General features: G+C 41.7%; 1 protein-coding gene across 2 annotated transcripts in view; it reads right to left on the bottom strand.

Annotated features, from left to right (window-relative positions):
• Window positions 1-20382, bottom strand: part of ALS2 (alsin Rho guanine nucleotide exchange factor ALS2) — a 1262853-nt gene that overhangs the window by 533045 nt on the left and 709426 nt on the right. For both annotated transcript variants that reach the window (XM_085648975.1, XM_085648976.1), the window contains exons 17-19: window positions 9892-9958; window positions 4619-4818; window positions 4391-4456 (exon numbers count right to left, since the gene is read on the bottom strand). In XM_085648975.1, the coding sequence (XP_085505101.1) occupies window positions 4391-4456; window positions 4619-4818; window positions 9892-9958 (333 nt within the window). The remainder of the gene's footprint in view (window positions 1-4390; window positions 4457-4618; window positions 4819-9891; window positions 9959-20382) is intronic.

Genomic DNA, 20382 nt, shown 5'->3' with positions numbered 1-20382 from the left:
TAATATCAAATACATTCATTTTATTTAATCATTTCTGCTTAACCATATCATTGTTATCCATTATAAATAGTATCTAGTAGAATAGTGCTTGAGTCTTACATTTTGTTTCTCTCTAAGAACATTATTTAATAATTTGAAATAGGTGAAAGGGCATTGTGCTACTTTTATAGATTGTTTATTCTAACAGCCGTTAACAGGTCTCTGCTAAAGTACTATAAAAGTGACAAATAAAGGGCTAGACATTAGAGAGGAGATCTTTGTGCCAGCACTATTAATACATGACAGGCACAAATTGAGCACTGACTTTAATTGAAGGGTGCTGTGGAGCGGCAAGTGTCCTTCATCGGCTTCCCAAATGGATGCGCTTGTTCCCTGACACACACAAGCCTTCTGACAGAAATAGCAATTGTCCTATTGTTGTGAACCAGGTATGAGGATGCCCACTATCATTAGAAATCAAGATAGGCTGGTTATTTACTAATCTCCTAGAGCTAGCATCATGTCAAAAGAAGCAACTTAGGATGTTACTGCTAAAGTTATAATTACGATGTTAGAATATTTCTTACTGTTCATACTGTTCACAGTAGGGATTTATTTCTTTGCTACTTTATTGTTTATATTCTGTGTGGTAACAAATCATATTGCATGCACTAGACTGAGCTTTTTAAATAAACATTTTAAAATGCATATTCTGTTTTTAGTGTTCCTTGAGTGTGTGATTAATTTATGATAGGAGATTTGGGTTTCCACTGATTGTCCCCGTCTTGGATCATGGGTATGATCATTACCAAAAACACACTTTATGTAAACATTGCTCAGTGGGTTGTGTATAGGCTGCAGTCCAACTGATATTCTGGTTTGGGAAAGCACATTGACTGACTCCTTGGTGCCAATGGACCAGAACATCAAAACCTGTTGTCTAAATGTTCTAGGAAAAGTATTAGTAAGGATCACTACAGAGTTGGGGGTGACATTACCCTTAATGTAGACAGGGTCATTGGGGGAGAGTTAGTTTCTTGCTCCACCTTGGGTATTACAACCCTCGCCTTTACGAACTCTTTAAAGGTCTCAGGGGCGTATTTAAACATGTCCACCCACTAGGATTTGGAGAATGTCTCTATGAGAAAGTTCTCTTCCTTGCAGAAGAATTGCATGCCCACTCTTCTCCGTGGTGGACGTGCATGTACACCTTGAGAAAAGCCATGGTCGATTGGATGACCTCATGATAGAGCACTGTATCTCCAGGGGCAGTTGTGAGGGAGGCGAGGGGATGAGCGCTGCCCTGACGGGACAGTGCTCAAGATCTGAGTCACCCGGGAGATCAACACTGCAGCCATCCCAAGGGTCATATCTAGGCCTCTGTCATAAAGGTCGGGTCACAGGGATGTGTAGGATCAAGGGGGCTCCTTACATCTGAAAAGGAGTGGGAGGACTCCTAAGGGGACTCTGGCAAAGGCAGCAGGGGTGGTGAGGATGAGCATGACAGTGTGGGTGGTGGTCACTGAATACAGGAGGCAGGGCTGATGGTCCTGACTCTATGTCTCTCTGCACCAGATCCAGGTGGGAGCCTTGGATGCTGGCTCCTCCTCAAAAGCAAGCCTCCTCTTGCAAGGCAGAGTGGGAGGCAGAGGTGGTTTCTTTTAAATAATTCCAGTGACAGGATGAATGAAAAGGCACTTCTGCCTGGCACTGTGCTCATCTTGGAGCCTCTACAGGATTGGCTGCTCTGAATCCTTAAAGCCAATCGTCAACGGTACAGTCAGTGTCGACATGGTATTCAGTTCCAACAGGGGTCTCAGCACTGCCTTCGACTGTGCCTTTGGTGCTGGCTTTGAATGGGGGTGAGGTTGGTCGATGCCTTTGGGTCATGAAGAGCTCGACTGCTGAGAACGTTGAGACCCTTAGACAGGTCCTTCTTTGGATTCAAAGCCTTCTCTCGGAGCTGAACAGAGTCTGCGTTGAAGTTACGTCCTTCTGAACTGGTAACTTTCACTGCATCATAACTGCGGTTGTTGTTTTCTTACTTGATTGGATCAAACTTATAATAGTGTTCATTATGGGACGCCTGACTGCTCTGGATTGATCTTAGAATATCATACAAAGAACTTATTCTTAACCTGCCTAACATACACAGTGGCAGAGTTGGACATCGTCAATGTGGGATTTGTATCATTCAGTCACTGAGTGACCACCACTTCTAATTATACGGTGTTATAATATTACACAATTTGCTATCGGATGGGCATAAGTCTCCTACATAGGAATTTCAGAATCAAAATATACCTTGGAAACACGTCGGCTGTTCTGTGTATTGAATACTGCATTTCAGCAACGTGATATGAATACGAAACAATAAAAGAGAAAGAAAAAAAGAATAAACTCAAGAACTTTCTTTCTTGGATATGAACGTTAAAATGATCTTTTTTTGGTAAAAGTTTCTCTGAGTGGTGTACCTAAGCTTTGGTTTTGAATTGTTAAGTTCCAGTTGGAACAAGTACTGTGATGGTGGGTACTATATAGCGTGCACACAGATCCCATTAAATATAAGGGGCTTTACGCAAGGAGTATAAAAACAGGTTAGGTGCTGTCATTTGGAAGGTTCCACTGTCATGTTCTTCTTCTTTTATAGAGTCTGGAGGTGGCAGTATTTCGTGCATTAGGCTCGACCCCCAACTCTTGTGTTGTCCTGTGTCAATATAGAGCCTCTTGTGAGGCCTCTTGTGAGTGAGTGTGAGAGCTGAGCGCACTTACAATCCTCAGAGTGGTCTTCAGTTGTGGGTTGCTGGTCTTGTGTGTCGGCATAACGATGCCTGAATCTCACACCCTCTTACATGTACGGTGTGGACAACTAATGAGTCAGAGGCAACCTGGCCACGGATATAGAGAAGATAGTCAGACACAGGTTTAAAAGTCTTTTCTACCATCAGTGTCAACACTTCATTGGCTCCCTAAATTAATTAGCAGTGAACCTCAACACTCCCAATAACATGGGGAGGCAGTGGACTGTGCTCTCTGTCCTAGAGAGGGTCTTGACAAGAAAGTAGTCTTACTGTGTACAGTGTGCATTTAAGCCTGACGGTGATGGGCAGCCCTTTGAATCACTGAATGGTAGGCGGTAATATCAGTGGGTGGCGAGACTTTGGCAGGCTGGGGCACAAGGTCGAGATCTTCTGGGGAGGAGGGTCGTCGACCACATAGCCTTCCCAAAGGTTTTCTACCTTCCCAAGCATGAAGGGCTCATCACTTAGTTCTTGAGATGGATAAAAACTCCCAGGATCTGACTCTGTTTCCTTTGGGTCAGGGGGAAGGGACTGAGGAAGTAGTGGTAATGGAGAAAGTGTTCTAGGTAAAGGTGAAAAAGAAGAGGGTTGGTGGATATGCTTCTAACCCTTTTCGAGGCTTGCTGTGTCAAGAGTTCAAGGCTTTATCCATCCTATAAGGCTAGTGTTGCAGCACAACAAGTCCAGCCCAAGGTGAGCAGAACAGTGCTCCTTAGGCAAGTTGGAGGGTCCCGCCTCCAAGGTGCCTGGAGGTGAGTAGTTCGTACGGCAGTGTCCTGAGCACCCCACAAGTGTCCCACAGTTTGTCCGGGACTCTCTAACTTGCCTAAGGAGCACTGTTCTGCTCACCTTGGGGTGGAATTGTTGCATTGCAACCATCCAGGTGCAGTATCATTAACATTGATAGCCCATCATTTATTAGAATGGAAGTCTCATGCTCCTGAGGGGGCGCCAAGTCACTATGTTTTTGCCGCCCAACCCTGGGGCTTTCTAGGCATGAAACATGTTGACCTCACTCTGTTAACAGCTATCTTGGTACATTGAGACCACACAATAGCACCACTATTTTTATTTAGTACTGGTACACTTTCTTATAAAAATTGTTTTGTGGGTACCAGAACATATTTTAGACACACCTCACTTTTTACTCATCACACTCTCACAGAGCCCTATCACAGGCTTTCACCTAAATGGCGTTTTCGGATCAAAAGATCTCCAACAAAGAGCCCCTAGGCCCGTCAGGCATTGCAGCGCCGGCCAGACGAGGAGCACCCAATGATGGAGCATGACACCCTTACAGGTGTGTGAGAGTATCAATATCTGACCTCCAGGTCTCCGCGCGACAGCAGTAACAGCCATGAGGTTCCACCCCTAGTGACCACCTGGCCAAAGTGGAACTACCCTGGCCATGATAACTATTGAGTTTACTTCTGGGTGGAGCATAGGTGTAGGACCTCTATAAAACATTGAGCTCTTCATTCCCCCCCTTTTTTGATTTATAAATATATCAACACATACATACAAAGGTGAGAGATTACAGAACATAAAGGTTGAAAATGTTGTTCTGAAGTGAACTCTAGATAATACCGTAAATTATATAATTGTCTTACCCATCTTCTAGCCCATTTCGGAACATTCCAGAGTACATTCTCCCATCTGGCCATTTCAGAATTCCTCTGGAACATAAAAACATGCAGAGTTTAAACGTTTAACCTATATGTGACTCACATTTAGACTTGGAGTTAGCCTTTGTAAATGAATAGCTCCTCTTTCTCCATCATGCCACAAACATAAGGTATGTAACCCTTGAACTCAAGCTCATCTTTCTTGCAACGTACTTGCCATGTGGCCTTCCAGAAAGCCAGCGTCCCTCATAAACTGCTTCCCGTAGGCGAAGATCCTTGTAGAAGGTGTATTTGGCAGTACGAGACATGGGAGGGTCTTGTCTCTGAATACTCGCACCCCCAGAAGGGGATGGATCCGATATCCCCCTCAAGGCATGATCCACAGCTTGACTTATAGCCCTCAACCACTTTGTCTGCAGTAAGAAAGAGGGATAATCAGAAAAATGTGTTTCTTCCTTATCTATTGCAAATTCATATAAATAATGAAAAAACTATGCGCACAAGGAATGCAAAATGGGCGCATAATTAAAACTTTAAGTATTAATACATTATTTCTAGAATATTTCACCACTACGGTTGTTCCCTTCTCCACCCGTGACTATGGTCAGTAAATATAAGCAAACTGAAGGAAGCACTATGCAGCATTTCAAAGCTTTAGACAGGCACACCTATGCTAACCTGTGACATCCTTGTCTCGGTTGGTGGCATAGGTAGGGTTTTGTCATTCTCTTATCATGGCAGAGGGAAGAGTGCAACAGAATGCCCAACCAACCTGGGGCAACCATTATGAAAAGATCCATGGTAATATATATATTGCCATGCGTCCCAGTTAGGCCTAGAGCGAAACACAGCCATTTTACATACACCCAAGGTTTTTCCTAAGTTGCCTTCGCTCTCACACAATGACTTTTGACACACATTTTTGACCACCACAGTGCAGATTAGTTTCCATGAAACTAAACTTGCTAACAAAATGTACTTCGCATTAAAACTATCGTGATACCTTGAACTTCACGTACAAGGTCTATACATACATTGTGCAAATGTGATTGTTTGTCTTCACCCATGAGGCGACACAGCTATCTATAGTACATAAACAGTGGCAGCCTGACTAGAATCTCAGCCAAAGGCAAGGATGCTTTTCCGGGTTTAGGCAGAGAAGTAATTGTTGGCATTTGCGAGGCCGCTACACGCTGACATTTCAGCCCAGTTGTTAGCTGATCCCGCAACGAGGGATGACCAACTTCTGATCACGACAGGGGCTGTGATGGAGAGTGACCCCCTGACCATCACAACAACGGCAGCGACCGACCCAACATGGCCGCCGTAAACAATCCCGGAAGTACAGGCAGCGGACTAGTTGCCTCTCCGGAAGAGGCGGGTGTTTCTGCTATAAGTGACTGGCCGGAGTGGACGAGAGATCGAGAGGCGGGGGAATCGAGACTCGAGGCGGAAGAAGAGTGGAGAGCGAACGGCGACCAGGAAGAAGAGTGGAGAGCGAACGGCGACCAGGAAGAAGAGTGGAGAGCGAACGGCGACCAGGAAGAAGAGTGGAGAGCGAACGGTGACCAGGAGGAAGAGTGGAGCGCGAGCGGCCAGGAGAGTGGAAACCCGGGACAGAGCGTTGAAGGGGAAGAAAAGTGGAGAGCGAACAGCGGGGAGGAGAAAAAGGACAACGACAGCTCGAGGAGCACTGCCCCTGAGACCGCTGCTCTCCCAGGAAGTAAGGAGACTGGGTCTCCCATCACCACGGCCCCGGGGGAGGGTCGTGGCAGCAGACAAGTGCCGAGCGGGTATTCAGGATTCTTTAGTGGGCTGTGGGGACGCATGAGGGGCACCCACGAACAGTCACCTGCTATCCCTTCACCTTTGGCACCTAAACACTGAAGACAGGGCCCTGGTGACGGGCGGCAATACCTTCTCCCTTCCCCCCCTTTTTTGTTAAACCAATATCCAGACTATACTGTAGTCTAAAGCCTGGTTTCTTTTCTTTCTTTTATCCCTCCCGTTACGTGCCTAAATCCACAAGCACCTGTGTGAAGATACTGGGGAACCAGAAGAGGCCCAAGTGAAAGAACCAGCCAGAGGGAATCTAGTGACAAGGAGACCCTGCGGAGTTATCTACCTATGTGATGTTAACATATGGACCCTTAAGAAATAAAAGAACGCCAAACCAGCAACTTAATTGCGTGAATAGTACTTGTCCGAAGGAGGGAGGTAGAGGGCGAGGAAACTCACCACGAGGGAAAGACCACAGGGGCCTACATTATTTCCCTTTCAGGTAATGGGGTTGGAACATCCAAAGGGGGATTTCTAGCAGAACACATACATACACCCTAGGCACCTAGGTTACGGAACGCGGAGTAGGAGTACGATATAATATATATATATATATATATATATATATATATATATATATATATACATTTATCTAAAAACAACCAAACTCAGTGCCACGCACTGACATTGCCATGACCTCGCCACTTGCGACGGCAGTCTGTGGTGAGGAGGCAAACCTCTCAACACCGCAACAATCGATGTTAAATTCCAAGAAAAACAGCAACCACGGACTCAGGCTGGCTTCTTAAACAGTGAATTTATTTTGCAAGATTTTGGCAACTCGACACATTTCGGGATCCCGTCCCTTGATCACGAGTGCAGTCAGTGAATTCTCATTTCCTTAAGTTAACACGTGACTCAACAAAACAATGAATAGTGAAAACTGACTTTGGAACCAAAGAATACTTTTCTTTTACAGATAATAAAAACGCTTCTGTCAGTTGCAAATCAATCTTGTTAAACAACGATCGTGACCCATCAGTTAATGTCTACTACAAAAACACAAAGCTACAATTTAAATACCACATTTCTACTTTTGTCGTTACTGACTTATGAAAAACGAGACTGGGTATAGTCGCGTTCAAGACCTGAATATTGAACATAAACCATTTATTATCATCAAGTGGTTTCGTCCCGGGAAGCATTCCAGAATAAAGGCGTTTTTAAAGGTATTTACACACTCCGTATCATATTTCCTTATACTCCTAGCTCTCCCTTACCTTATACTGCTCTTACTTGGTCTCCACATTAATCAAACTTATGTAGTTTGTATGAGGTGTCGGGCCCAAGTGGGCTATCAAAAGGCCACAGATACATGAAGAAATGCTTGAGAGTGAAAGTATCTGTGGCCTTCTGATAGCCCACTTGCGCCCGACACCTCATACAAACTACATAAGTTTGATTAATGTAGAGACCAAGTAAGAGCAGTGTAACTAGAATGCCCACTGGGGCAATGATTTATGCACATATGTTTATGTATGTTTGCCCACAGTGGTAGAATCAATCTTAATAAGTTTTAAAAAAACTTTATTCTGGAATGCTTCCCGGGACGAAACCATTTGATGATAATGAATGGTTTATGTTCAATATTCAGGTCTTAAACGTGACTATTCCCAGTCTCCTTTTTTCGTAATTCAGTATCGAAAAGTAGAAATGTGGTATTTAAATTGTAGCTTTGTGTTTTTGTAATAGACATTAACTGATGGGTCATGATCGTTGTTTTACGAGATTGCTTTGCAACTGACAGAAGTGGCTTTATCATTTGTAAAAGAAAAGTATTCTTTGGTTCCAAAGTCTGTTTTCACTATTCATTGTTTTGTTGAGTCACGTGTTAACTTAAGGAAATAAGAATTCACTAATGGCACTCGTGATCAAGGGACGGGGTCCCGAAATGCGTCGACTTGCCAAAATCTTGCAAAATAAATTCACTGCTTAAGAAGCCAGCCTGAGTCCGTGGTTGCTGTTTTTCTTGGAATTTAACAGCAATTGTTGCGATATATACATATATATATATATATACTCAAGTGGGTCGAAAAATCATGAACATCTCAAATTTAAAGAGACCACTTGCTTTTCTTTTTCTGCGCAAAGCAACACGCTGGGCTGTATTTTTGGGACAACTGCTGGTGAATGCATTGCGCAGAAAAAGAAAAGCAAGTGTGCTCTTTAAATTTGACATGTTCATGATTTTCCGACCCCCTTGGGTATAATTAGGACTCCGACTCCCGAGATGCAAGAGGCCCATTGGGGCGGGATAAATTGATTTGGGACATTTCAGTTGGTGGTTTCGGAAGGAACATGGTTACTTGCATGCTGCGTCCGAGGAAGGACATAGAGTTTGAAACGCGTAAAGCAAGGCATGCAATGAATTTTTCACCGATGCTGTTCTTTTACCATTACATTCACTTGTTGAGAGTGCACTCCGAGCAAGGCAGTTTTGTTGATGAATATATATATATATATATATATATATATATATATATATATATATATATATATATATATATATATATATATATATATACTTGAATTAACTCTTTTAAAAGACTTGTGTCTCTTGGGACCAACTGGAGGGCTAAATTTGCATCATTTTTACCACAAGGACCAGCATGCATTGGTTGAATGGAACGAAAAAGGCACACCTGGTGCCAATTAAAAGAAACGTTAAAACATGCAGGGAACTTGTGGCAGCACGAAATCCATTTGCACAAGGGGCCTCTGAGGAGAAGGGAGACACCCTTTGAAACGCGTCAGGCCAGGAGGAATAAAAAACGGAATCGTAAGCTTTCTGTTGTGGAAAATAAAGGTTGTGCCTTCACTTGCTGTGTGCTGCGGCCTCATCTGCTGGGCAGTTTTGGTGATATATATATATATATATATATATATATATATATGTTACATACACACCCATTGTCTCAGTAAGATGGGGGAACTCTTCATTCTGTTCACTGTACTTATATTGCTAATCACTCATTTGTATTCTGTCTATTGATCATTGCCGCAAATATATTCTATACAAAAATCATGATTGTTCAATAAATATTGAAAACACCCCACTGTGTATTCCTTGTATAATTCTCTGAGAGAAAGAGAGCATGAGTGACTGAACGAAAAAGTTGTAGATTTGTTAAGAAGATTCTTGTTTGAGCTCAGGGTTGTCATGTTCTGTGGTTGCCAAACCCATTTGCTACCGGTCTAGGTTCAGCACTACAGGACAATATTATTTTCATAGCTTACAAATTTCTAATATATCACACCAGTGTTGCAGGAAATAGACTGTCATAGACAATTCAGTCTGACAAAGAGGGTTACTTACCCTTACACCAATAATTTATGAAGAAACAACAAACACAAGTACAAAAGCCATTGTTGCCAACTGTTAAGGTGTCTTTTTTTTAAGCACTGACTAACTTGTTTTTCTAAGCATAAAGAATGAGGCATAAAATAACAACTGGTTATCATTACAACTGCAACACAAAATGTAATTTTCTGCAACCTCCAATGAACCCATTTAACAACTCTGATCCACAATATTAAAAATTGCACACCAAATCCTGCAGGTGGCACTGAAATATTTGGTCCAAATTTCCAATACAAACAGTATGTAAAGATCAGAGTTCTAAACAAATAAAAACGACTTTTCGTACCTTCTCTTGTGGAGTTGATGCTATTAGGATGAACTGTTCTTCTGGCATTGTGAGCTTTATACCACTCCTGTCAGGGTAAACAGTAAGAAGTACCATCAGGAAAATCTATTCTCTATCCAATTAGAATATATTTTCATGGAACTAAGCAACAAACGCTAGTAGATGTGTTTTTCCTGCCTAATTGTATTATTTTATTATTTAAAAAGTAGGCTCAATAATACTTGCTACATAATGTTAAACACTATAAAAAAGAAACATAGTACATGAAAATTTCAGAGCGCAATTGCTTCTTCACTGTATCACTTTCTGGGAAACTTGAGTCAGACTGGAACAGGATCAGAAAGTGCACTGCAACTTTAAGAGCACAGACTACATTCCCCTATGTAGCTTTCGAGTACAGATCAACATTCATAGTCACAATGGCATTCAAAAACACAAAGATGACAGAACACAGGTAAAGCTATGAGAGTGTTTTGATCATCCAAAACACAGAAATTAAAAAATGTGTCTTTTGTAAGAACATACCAACAAAGGTTTGTAAAAACACACTCTATCCTATAAATTGCTCCATTCCTTTTAACTGAAGAAAAGAACTCCAGCTTCCTCAATTGTTGTGCGGATGTACTGGCAATAGTCGAGCTAATCTCTTCCAAGTTACTACATCACCGAATATCACAAGGTAAAAAAAAAAACTTACCCTCAATCAACATTGGTGACTGGGAAGATAGGTACATGTGGAGGGGCCCAACAAAGTGTCTTCTCACAAGTGCACTTGCAATGAAAACCACTCTTGTCACTATTCCTAAGGGATACAACTCATTTCAGATAGGATCTGTTTTACTCTGAATGATGGCCCAGGTTGATCAGATAAGACAAAAATGTTGCATACAGTACAACTTCATGGGTTTATTTACTCATTATTCTGACACTTCATTCGCCATAGACTCCTGGTAGGTTGATTTATGATCACTTGGATAACTGTCAGGCTACCCTGAGGCAAACCCACTTGAATAAAAATCAAGATCTAAGACTTTGGACTGGTTGCGTATTGGTAAAATGTCATTTCCTCTGCAGTGATGAAAAATTCCTTAACAGGCATACTTTCTTGACAACTCATGTCCTAAAACCCTTAGGTACAGGTGGGCAATATGGGGATTAGAGGTGTTGGAGAAAAGATATCCAGAAATTATTATGCCAAATTAGTCAACTATGTAGCTCCTATAAACATGGGACCTTGCAGTGGCAAGAGCAATATTTCTCTCTAAAAGACAACAGGACTAATTCACAAAGGTGAATCTACGAGCGGAAATGTTCACGTCGTTGGATTTATGTTCATGGCTACATGTGGGTATGTAGTTATTGGTTTTGGAGTGTCTATGGTTTTGAGAATGGCAGTCTGTAATTTAGAGTGGTTGTATGAAAGGTTATATTAGGTTGTGAGAAGATGCATCAATTTATCACATGGATGATGTCATGAGTGATGTCATCAGTGATGTCACTGACCATGTCATGAGTGATGTAATATGTGACGTCATCAGCAGTGCATTGTGGGGGCGCGAGTTATAGTTAGCTGAACTAACTATAACGGGGGAATTTCTCTGGTTTTGTACGAGTGAAATGTCCAACTAACTACAACTTTCCCTAAAATCTATGGTTTTTTCAGTGAATTTCTAAGGTTTTTTAAATGCTAATTTCTAACTATAACATGCCTGAAACCTATGGTTTTTTCAGTGAATTTCAAAGGCTTTTTAAATGCTAATTTCTAACTATAACGTGCCTGAAACCTATGGTTTAAGTGAATTTTGAAGGTTTTTTAAATGCTAGTTTCTAACTTTGCGTACAGAGGTAAGACATGTGAAGAAAGAAGAAAAAACGCACAGAAAGAAGCAAAAGAAATGCAGAAAGAAGCAACAGAAGTCCATAAAGACGAAGAAAAGTGCAGGAAGAAGCAAGACATGTGCAGAAAGAACCAACAGAGGAGCAGAAAGAGGCCTTGCTGCAAAATCATCCTGTGCCCACAACTTTTTCAGACGGGTACTGGTGGTAACTGACTGACTAACCAGGCCTAGAGCCAGTGCTATGCTAAAAGACACTTAGAATACAGTGAAAACACCTACATACACTAGGGAACACTATGCGTTGGGGTACCCCTGTGATTAGCATGACCTCCTCTGTAAGGCCCTAGTACATAATCGGGCAGGGGATTAAAACTACCTCTTAAAACGAGCTATGGGGCGCGTTTGCACAGTGGTGAAAGGAGGGGGAACCTGAGGTGACATGTGTGCAAACACGCCCTGTAGCCGTTTTAAGTTGGGAGATTAAGTCCCCTTGAATCCTGACGGTCCCTGGGGTCCAACTAGCCCACCAGGTACCTCCAGTAAGCGCCACAGAACTGCGTTGCAGAGAGGTGTAAAAAGGGGCGTGGCCTGGACCACCTCTCTGCAACGCAGCCCTGTGGCGCTTACTGGAGGTACCTGGTGGGCTAGTTGGCCCTATCTCGGATGTCAACACTTTTATTTTTTGATTTTCTCAGCAACTACTGAAAGAATTTACACCATTTAAAGAAAAGGACGCTTTCTGAACCAAGCACTACCTTTTTGCCAAAACTGGTGTAATTCCGTTCAGCAGTTTTGGCTGTAACCGTGTCTAAAGTTTCCTATGGGAAATTGATTTTTTGACCTCTATTTTTTTAACTTCTCAGGAACTACTGAACGGATTTACACCATTTAAAGAAAAGGACGCTTTCTGAACCAAGCACTACATTTTTGCCAAATTTGGTGTAATTCCGTTCAGCAGTTCGGGCTGTAGTCGTGTCTAAAGTTTCCTATAGGATATAACATTGAGAAAACACGTTTTGGGACCCCCCTTTTTCTCGGCCCCTGCTTGGCGAATCACCCCAAAACTTTCAAGATAGGAGTTGACCAGAGCTGGACATAAGTTTTGAAAATTTTGCGAAGATTCATCAACCGGCGCCAAAGAAACTAGGTCCTAACTATAACTACCTACTGGCGACCGCATTAGTTAGATCTAGTCCAGAGGTTATGAAGACATCTAATTGGCTGACCAAGAGGATGGGTTTCTTTAAATGTAGCTCCTGTAGAGCCTACAAATTTGGTAAGAACACAAGCGAGGTAATTGGAGCATTTGATTTAAATCCTATAAAAATCTCCAAAATGCTGACATGTCGTACAGAATTTGCAGTTTAAGTTCTAGAATGTACCTGCAAATTAAGATATGTGGGAAGTACGAAACTGCAGGCTTTTAACCGCATCCTACAACATTTGAGAGCTATAGTGAATTCGGACCCCAGTTACCCAGTAGCTAGACATTTTAAACATGTACATAACAACAATTTAAAAGATCTTGGCTACTACGTTATTGATATGGTACCCAAATCAATCAGAGGGGGAAACAGGGAAAAGAAACTCAGACAATTAGAGTCATACTACATACTGATTCTCGATACAAAAATGCCTAAAGGTTTAAACAATGGAGAGGAAATGCACCATTTTCTATAACTCTATCATTAGTGAATTATCTGAACTGTTACAATATTTTATCACTTTTTTAAGTACTTCTGTTTTTATTCGACTGGCTTTTTATTCGGTTTTTAGACGGGATTTTATCATAGGGTTTTAACTGGATGTTCTAGTTTTTACCTTTGATTTGACCGGTCTTTTTACGGATTGATTGCCGAGAATATTTATTGGGAGTGATTTTAAAGTGGTATTCTCCCTCTTACTATGTTACTGTTGTCTAATATTCATTATGTTCATGTATCCTTTCGGTTTGATCCATAGATTCTGTGAGCTTCCCCAATATACTTTTGGTATGTTAGCACTTGTTACAGATCAGGGGAATATGAAAGGAATGGAAAGTATGAAATAATCCCACAGGGGACTAAGCTAAAAAACAACATTGCATTTGCTAAGAAAGAGAAAAATAACAATAAAATATCTCAATACAGTATAGGCTTCTCAAAATTCAAAAAAATATTTTAAATGTATAATTTTTTAACAGTTATGCTGCTTTAAATAACTGGTGAATTTTAGTATGATTTATTGCACTTGCACTTTATTTTACACACATATTCATTTATTTATTTATTGTAATTTGCGAATTTGCACATTGCATAATGTGAGGGTAAACATTTGTGTTTATAAGAAAATGTTGAAATGTTTCTTCTACCTTCGCAACCAAGACTAATTGCAATTGAGTCTTTTTTCACTGTTATTCACTAGTACTTAATGCAGATTGGCTCTAAGCATGTCATGTGATCAAGACAGTGTTTCACTGTCGAAACGCGTAATGCTGAAACTATGAAATGCTGAATATGCTGCTAATTTAACTGCAATAAACTGCACTTTGGAAACTACGAAGAACACGCTGTGGTCCATACCGGTTTTCTTGGGGGATCCCAGGCACGACAGGACTTTGATACTTTATATTTCCACAATGTGATCCTTGATCATTTGGTGCACTCGCTCAACAGCGGGTGCAAAGAGAAGGGGCCAGATCCTGGCCATTAATTTCAATTTAATTACAAAGGACAGTGCACTCCGGAGTTTAGTTTTAAGATTTATTCCAGCAACACTCCACCAACGGGTTTTAGCCTTCCCACGGCTTTGATCACGGTTAGTATTAATATATGTCCTTGGTATAATTCCACATTTTTTACAAGAATCCTTATCCCGGTAGAATACTGTAGTTCTACCTCGGTGTAGTACCCAAATAGTACCCAATTTTGCTTTATTCTCATGTTACAGACAATTTATTTCTAACTAAGATTTTATTCTGTGTCCTCAATCTATTCTAAATGTCCAAAACGTTCTTCGTTATTATTCATCCCTTTTGGTGTCTTTGTTCTTAATCTTATGATGTATCGAGACTCCAATTGACATAGTTTTTTCATTCTGTCATCCTCCGCGCTTGTCAGGTGTCATTGTATGGATGCCAAATTAACTCATTGATTTCCAATTTCCATTTTGGCATTGAGACATATGCTTCGCAGTGGCGTACATCATGTCCTTGTTTTTTACAGCACTAATGTGTTCGAGGATACGTTTCTTTAACATGCAGATTGTGCTTCCTATGTACTTTGATGCACAGTTGCATTCAATGATATATATGACATATTGAGTGGTACAAGTTATCTTTATATATGTAAAATATTCACTGGAAAACAAAACAAAGGTTACGGGGACGTTATAGTTAGGCTGACATTTCACGCGTACAAAACCAGAGAAATTGAGCAGTTATAGTTGGCTCAGCTAACTAGAACTCGCGCCCCCGCATTGCACGGTCTATGACCTCAAATATTACATCACTCATCACATGGTCAGTGACATCACTGATGACATTTCAAATTACATCAAGGATGACATCATCCTGTGACTGTGAGTGTTTTAAAAAAGTTTGTGAGTGTTACATATATATACCAAGATGTATTGGTGAATCAGTGGGTGTATCAGTGCATGTATGGATGATTCAGTGGGTGACTGTATAAGTGAGTGATTAGGTGTCTCAGTGAATGTTTGGGTGAGTGACTAAGTTGTGCTAATGTCTGTATCAGTCTTTCAGTTGGCGTCTAAGTGGCAGTATGGGTTGGTGAGTGGGTATGTGAGTGGCAGTATGGGTGATTGATTGGTTGTCTGAGTACCTGTATGAGAGTCTGTGTGGGTGAGTGAGGGTGTGAGTGACTGTCTGCATGGATGAGTGAGTGGGTGAGTCAGTGGCTGTATGGGTGACTGAGTGTGTGTATGGATGTGTAGGTGAGTGAATGGATGTGTCATTGGTATATGGGTGAGTAACTGCACAAGTGAAAGGCAGTATAGGTGAGTGTTAGAGCATGAGTGACTATGCATGAGTGATTGCAAGAGTGGTCGTATGGGTGAGTGTGTGCTTGTGTCAGTGATTGTATAGATGAGTATGTATTAGTATCTGTATGAATAAGTGAGTGGGTGTATGCGTATAACTCAATAGGCGAGTAAGTGGCTGTGTAATTGACTATGAGTGAGTGACTAGGTGTGTGAGTAGCTCTATGGGTGACTGTGTGAGTGGCTGTATGGGTGTTTGAGTGGCTATATCAGTGACTGTATGGGTGAGTGAGTGGACCTATGAATCAGTAAGTGGGTGTGTAAGTACTGGTATGGGTGTGTCAATGGTTCTGAGAATGGTATTGTGGATGTTTGAGTATGAAAGGTTATATTGAGGTGTGAGTGTGTGTGTCAGAGATTCTGTGGATGATGTCATCAAGTGATGTCATTTGGGATGCCATCAGTGATGTTACTGACCAAATCATGAGTGATGCAATATCTGAGGACATGAGCAGTGCATTGCGGGGGTGCGAGTTATAGTTAGCCCAGCTAACTAGAACTGTTGAATATCTCTGGTTTTGCACGAGTGAAATGTCAATCTAACTATAACGTCCATGTAACCTTTGTTTTTTTGAGTGAATTTCGATGTTTTTTAAAGTAGTAGTTACGTTTGCAGAGTGGTGGAGAAAGGGGGCGGGGCCTCTGACCAGCTCTCAGGAATTCCACTATGTAGGACTTACAGGAGGTACCAGGAGGGGAGGTTGCCCCCCCCCCAAGGCCGTCCTTGGGGGCCAACTACCCCTCTTTGTACCTCCAGTAAGTCCCACACAGCAGAATTGCAGAGAAGTTGTCAGAGGTCATGCCCCTTTTCTCCACCACTCTGCAAACGCACCTCATGGCGCACTACTAGTTTGGGGATGAAGTCCACTTGGCTCTTGGTCCACAAGGCCCCCCATATTATTTTAATTAGCCCTGGCAAGGTGGCAGTCCCCGGGTCTGTGGACTGGCCCAGTGGGCCTGTCTGCATGCATAATAAAAAGTGCCTCCGGGAGGTGGCGGTCCTCAGGGCTTTGATAAGCCCTAGGAGGGAGGCCCCTTGCACCCCCTCCTATATTTATTATATGCTCCCGGGACCCGGCCCACCCGGGAGTTATTTTTAAAAGCAAGCGCGGGAGCCTGTGCTTGTTTCTTTACAAAAATGTTTACTGCCAATTCACAAATATCATGATTTGTCAGCAAAATTATTTTGAAAAAATGCTTTTATGCCATGGCAGGGTCCCAGGGGGACCACAAGACCATGGCTTGGGGGTCAGGGTATTTCTACCGTGCCCTCTTTTCTGTATTTTCACTTTTTTGGGGAGGGACTCAGTGAAGCAGAGTCCCGAGATGGCTGCTAACACTTCCTGGTTGAAGTGTTGGCAGCCAATGAGAGCGGTGCATTTCCCCTTCCTGAGCTTGTCTTTTTTCACCAAGGCTTCGCAAGCAGAGATATCACTATAATTTTCAACTACAATCCTCCACAACTACTGAACAGATTCAAACAAAATAAGCAAAAGGTACTTCCTTGAACCAACATCTCACTCCTTGCCAAATTTGGTGTAAGCTTGTTCAGCTGTTCGGGCTGTAGGTGTGGCTAAAGGTTCCTATGAGAATTAAAATTACAAATGCACCCTTATTTCGCACCCCAATTTCTCATTCCCCACTGCACGGATCACCCCCAAACTTTCCATAACACAGAACCTAACAAGTGGCAGTGCCCACCAGGTAGTTATAGTTAGGTATGGTTTTCCATAGAAAGAGTATTTTTTGGTTTGCTAATAACTTTAGCCCTGTTTTAACAGAGTTTCCCCAAAAAGTTCATCCCCTTCAGCTGCTTCCTGGAAAATTTTGGGGTGATCCATCAAGCGAGGGACGAGAAAAAAGGCAGGTCCAAAAACACAAAATCCCCATGCATTTTCCATAGACTTCTCAAAACAAGACTAAAAAAGGAACTGCGCCAAATTTGTCAGGAAGCTAGATCTTGGTCCGCAGATTGTGCTTCTTGTGATTTGGTGAAAATCAATTCCGTTGTTTTTTAGCAATTTAGGGTACAAAATAATTGCATATGTAGGCAGTTAGGTCCATGATAGTCTCTCAAGACTCTCGCCGGTGCACTAATTTAAACATATAGCGTTCTGATTGGCCCAGTGAAGGTTTTTTTCCTTGGGCTATCTTGCTCCTGTGGGAGACAAGAGTCCTGTATGAGCAAGCTTTCTGACTGGATGCCTGCAACATGAGAAAATTGCTGCTAGCAACCATTACAAGACTTGGGCCCTTAATTCCCTGTCCTGATTTTTTTATAACAGGGCAAGGTAAGAATTCCCTGACCTCTTAGGTGCCACTGGGGGGGACCCAGAAGGACTCCTGCGGGAAAAAAAAACAGCAAAAAATTGGTATAAATATTTTTGGGGCATGAATTGTGTCTGAAAGACTTCCAAGAACTGTTATGGCACTGCACTGGGGCTTACAGAAAAGTCAAACTAACTAATGGAACAATGACCGGCAGCGAAGAACCTACAGTCCGATTCTGATGTAGCTATAAAACCATCAGACAAGTTGCACAAAGTAGTTCTTTGTTGTCAAAGATATGTATTTAAAGGATGCACTGAATCAACAAACCTATGAGGAATGATGTGCCACTGTTAAACTAATACAGCCTTAGAGCCCGCCGTAGGGGGCTCTACTGGCCATTAAAGGCCCACTCCAGAGTTAAAGGTCCGAAATACAGTCATTTGCATTGTAGAACAGCTTAGACTGGTGTAGTCCTGCAGTTATTTAAGCTTCATAAGGAAATCTTTCTTTTTGTAACTCCCTACTGCACAGCTATTAACCTAGCACGCATGATTGGCAGTAGTGAGAATAATCTAGAATAAAACCTATTTCCTGCATTTTCTATTTTTTAAAATAAATACAGACAGGAAAATAGATTGGTTTCTGTCTGTATTTATTTTACGAATCAGTGAAAATGGAAAACCGGGAGCCTTAAATATAAGCAAATTGGTTACCTGTTCACATGCGCTTGATAAAGACCAACGACGAGGTGAAATGATGGACTAACAGAGGCTATCATCTCTGTTCTTTTTTGCGCAATGCATATTTGTGCACTTTGGAGCTGCACTGTTACACTTTTTTTCTGGACCACTGATGATCATTAAATAATTTTAGCTACTGAATGACTTCGTTTTTTTGAGAGCTAATGGGCACATACAAAGTGAGACTGAATGGTTGGATTTACTGACCTGATAACTAAACGTTCTGCACTTTGTAAGTGCTTACTAAAAATGAAGGCTGTTAGATAATCACAATCTATAGTAGCTAGGTATGAGTGGTGCATAAGAAACTCGGACATTGGAATGTATGACTGTCTGACACCATTGTAGGAAATGAGGTAAGCAGCTGTAGGCAACCGGCATTTGATCACTTATAAAAGTCCATTCACACAGAGACAAACTGGTGAAAGGAATCACTGAAACACAAAGGCGAATGGCTAGATAATGAAGTTGGATTCAAAAGATGTACACACTGTAAAGCCTGTATGTTTACTACAAGTTGTAGGAATATCAGATAATGCATGAAAGAAAAATTTGAAAGATCCTAAAACGATCACACACAACTCAGACTTTGTCATTTATATTTTAGTATGAGTTTGTGGAAAACACTATGTGGGCAGTACAACTCTCCATACGAAGACATTTATTTTGTAGCATCTTTTGGCCATCTGCAATAATGATGTGACTACTCAGTTGCCAGACAATTTGATGAAGTACACGAGATTTAGAGACCTTCAGAATAGATAGGGTTGTCCCATTTGAAGGGAAGGTGATCAAATTGGGCGATTGATGCGAAAGAAACAATAACATGCCCAGCGCCCTAGAGACCTTGTAGCCCATAGAGGCCAGTCAGTTTAAATATTGAGATTTTAGATCTAACGTTTGAATTTCAAATTATGAATTAATTGCCTAAATTAAGGTTTGATATAAAGAAGTAACATATCCTGCTCTACTCAAGTACTATTCCAATGTGTATACGAATTCAAGCAAACCGGCCAAACACCTTACTCCATATTAGTATCTCAATGGGTTGGGTAATCTCTTTGTGATTCGAAAGACGTAACTATGTTTGAAGTTTTTTATTTATAAAAAAAAGCATTTGGTTCTTTCTTTAAAAAAAATGAATATATTACAGTGAATAAATAAGATTTCTTCACTGTCTATTGGGTCATACGTGACTGATGATGTAAATAAAACACATGAACAACAGTGTGCTGTTGCGAACACGCAAGGCTTATGGCTGAAATGCATTAACATTGGCATCGCGGAAGGGCGAGGCATGGTTAAGAAGGGGGCGGTAAAACTTCCAATCTAACAAGCTCCGCTCATCAGCACACTATTAATGATTCTGAGAAGTAATTGACTGGAGTGTTGTGGAGTAGCAGCGGACCTGGCAAGTGTGGCTTGCTTTGCCCACCCTTGAGGGTGCATACACGTTGCGTGGCATTGGCTGGGCCTGAGCACAGTCGAGCTGGAGCAACCAGTAAAAATGGAACAATACATGTAGGCCACACTGCTCCCGTTGCAGTTTTGGTACCGCAAGAAGAGAAGAACTGGTGCAGCACTGGATGACCCGATGAGCATGC

Source organism: Triturus cristatus, chromosome 3_2 (genome assembly GCF_964204655.1).
Source record: "Triturus cristatus chromosome 3_2, aTriCri1.1, whole genome shotgun sequence".
Lineage (NCBI taxonomy): Eukaryota > Metazoa > Chordata > Amphibia > Caudata > Salamandridae > Triturus > Triturus cristatus.
This window is presented reverse-complemented; position numbering and strand designations above follow the sequence as displayed.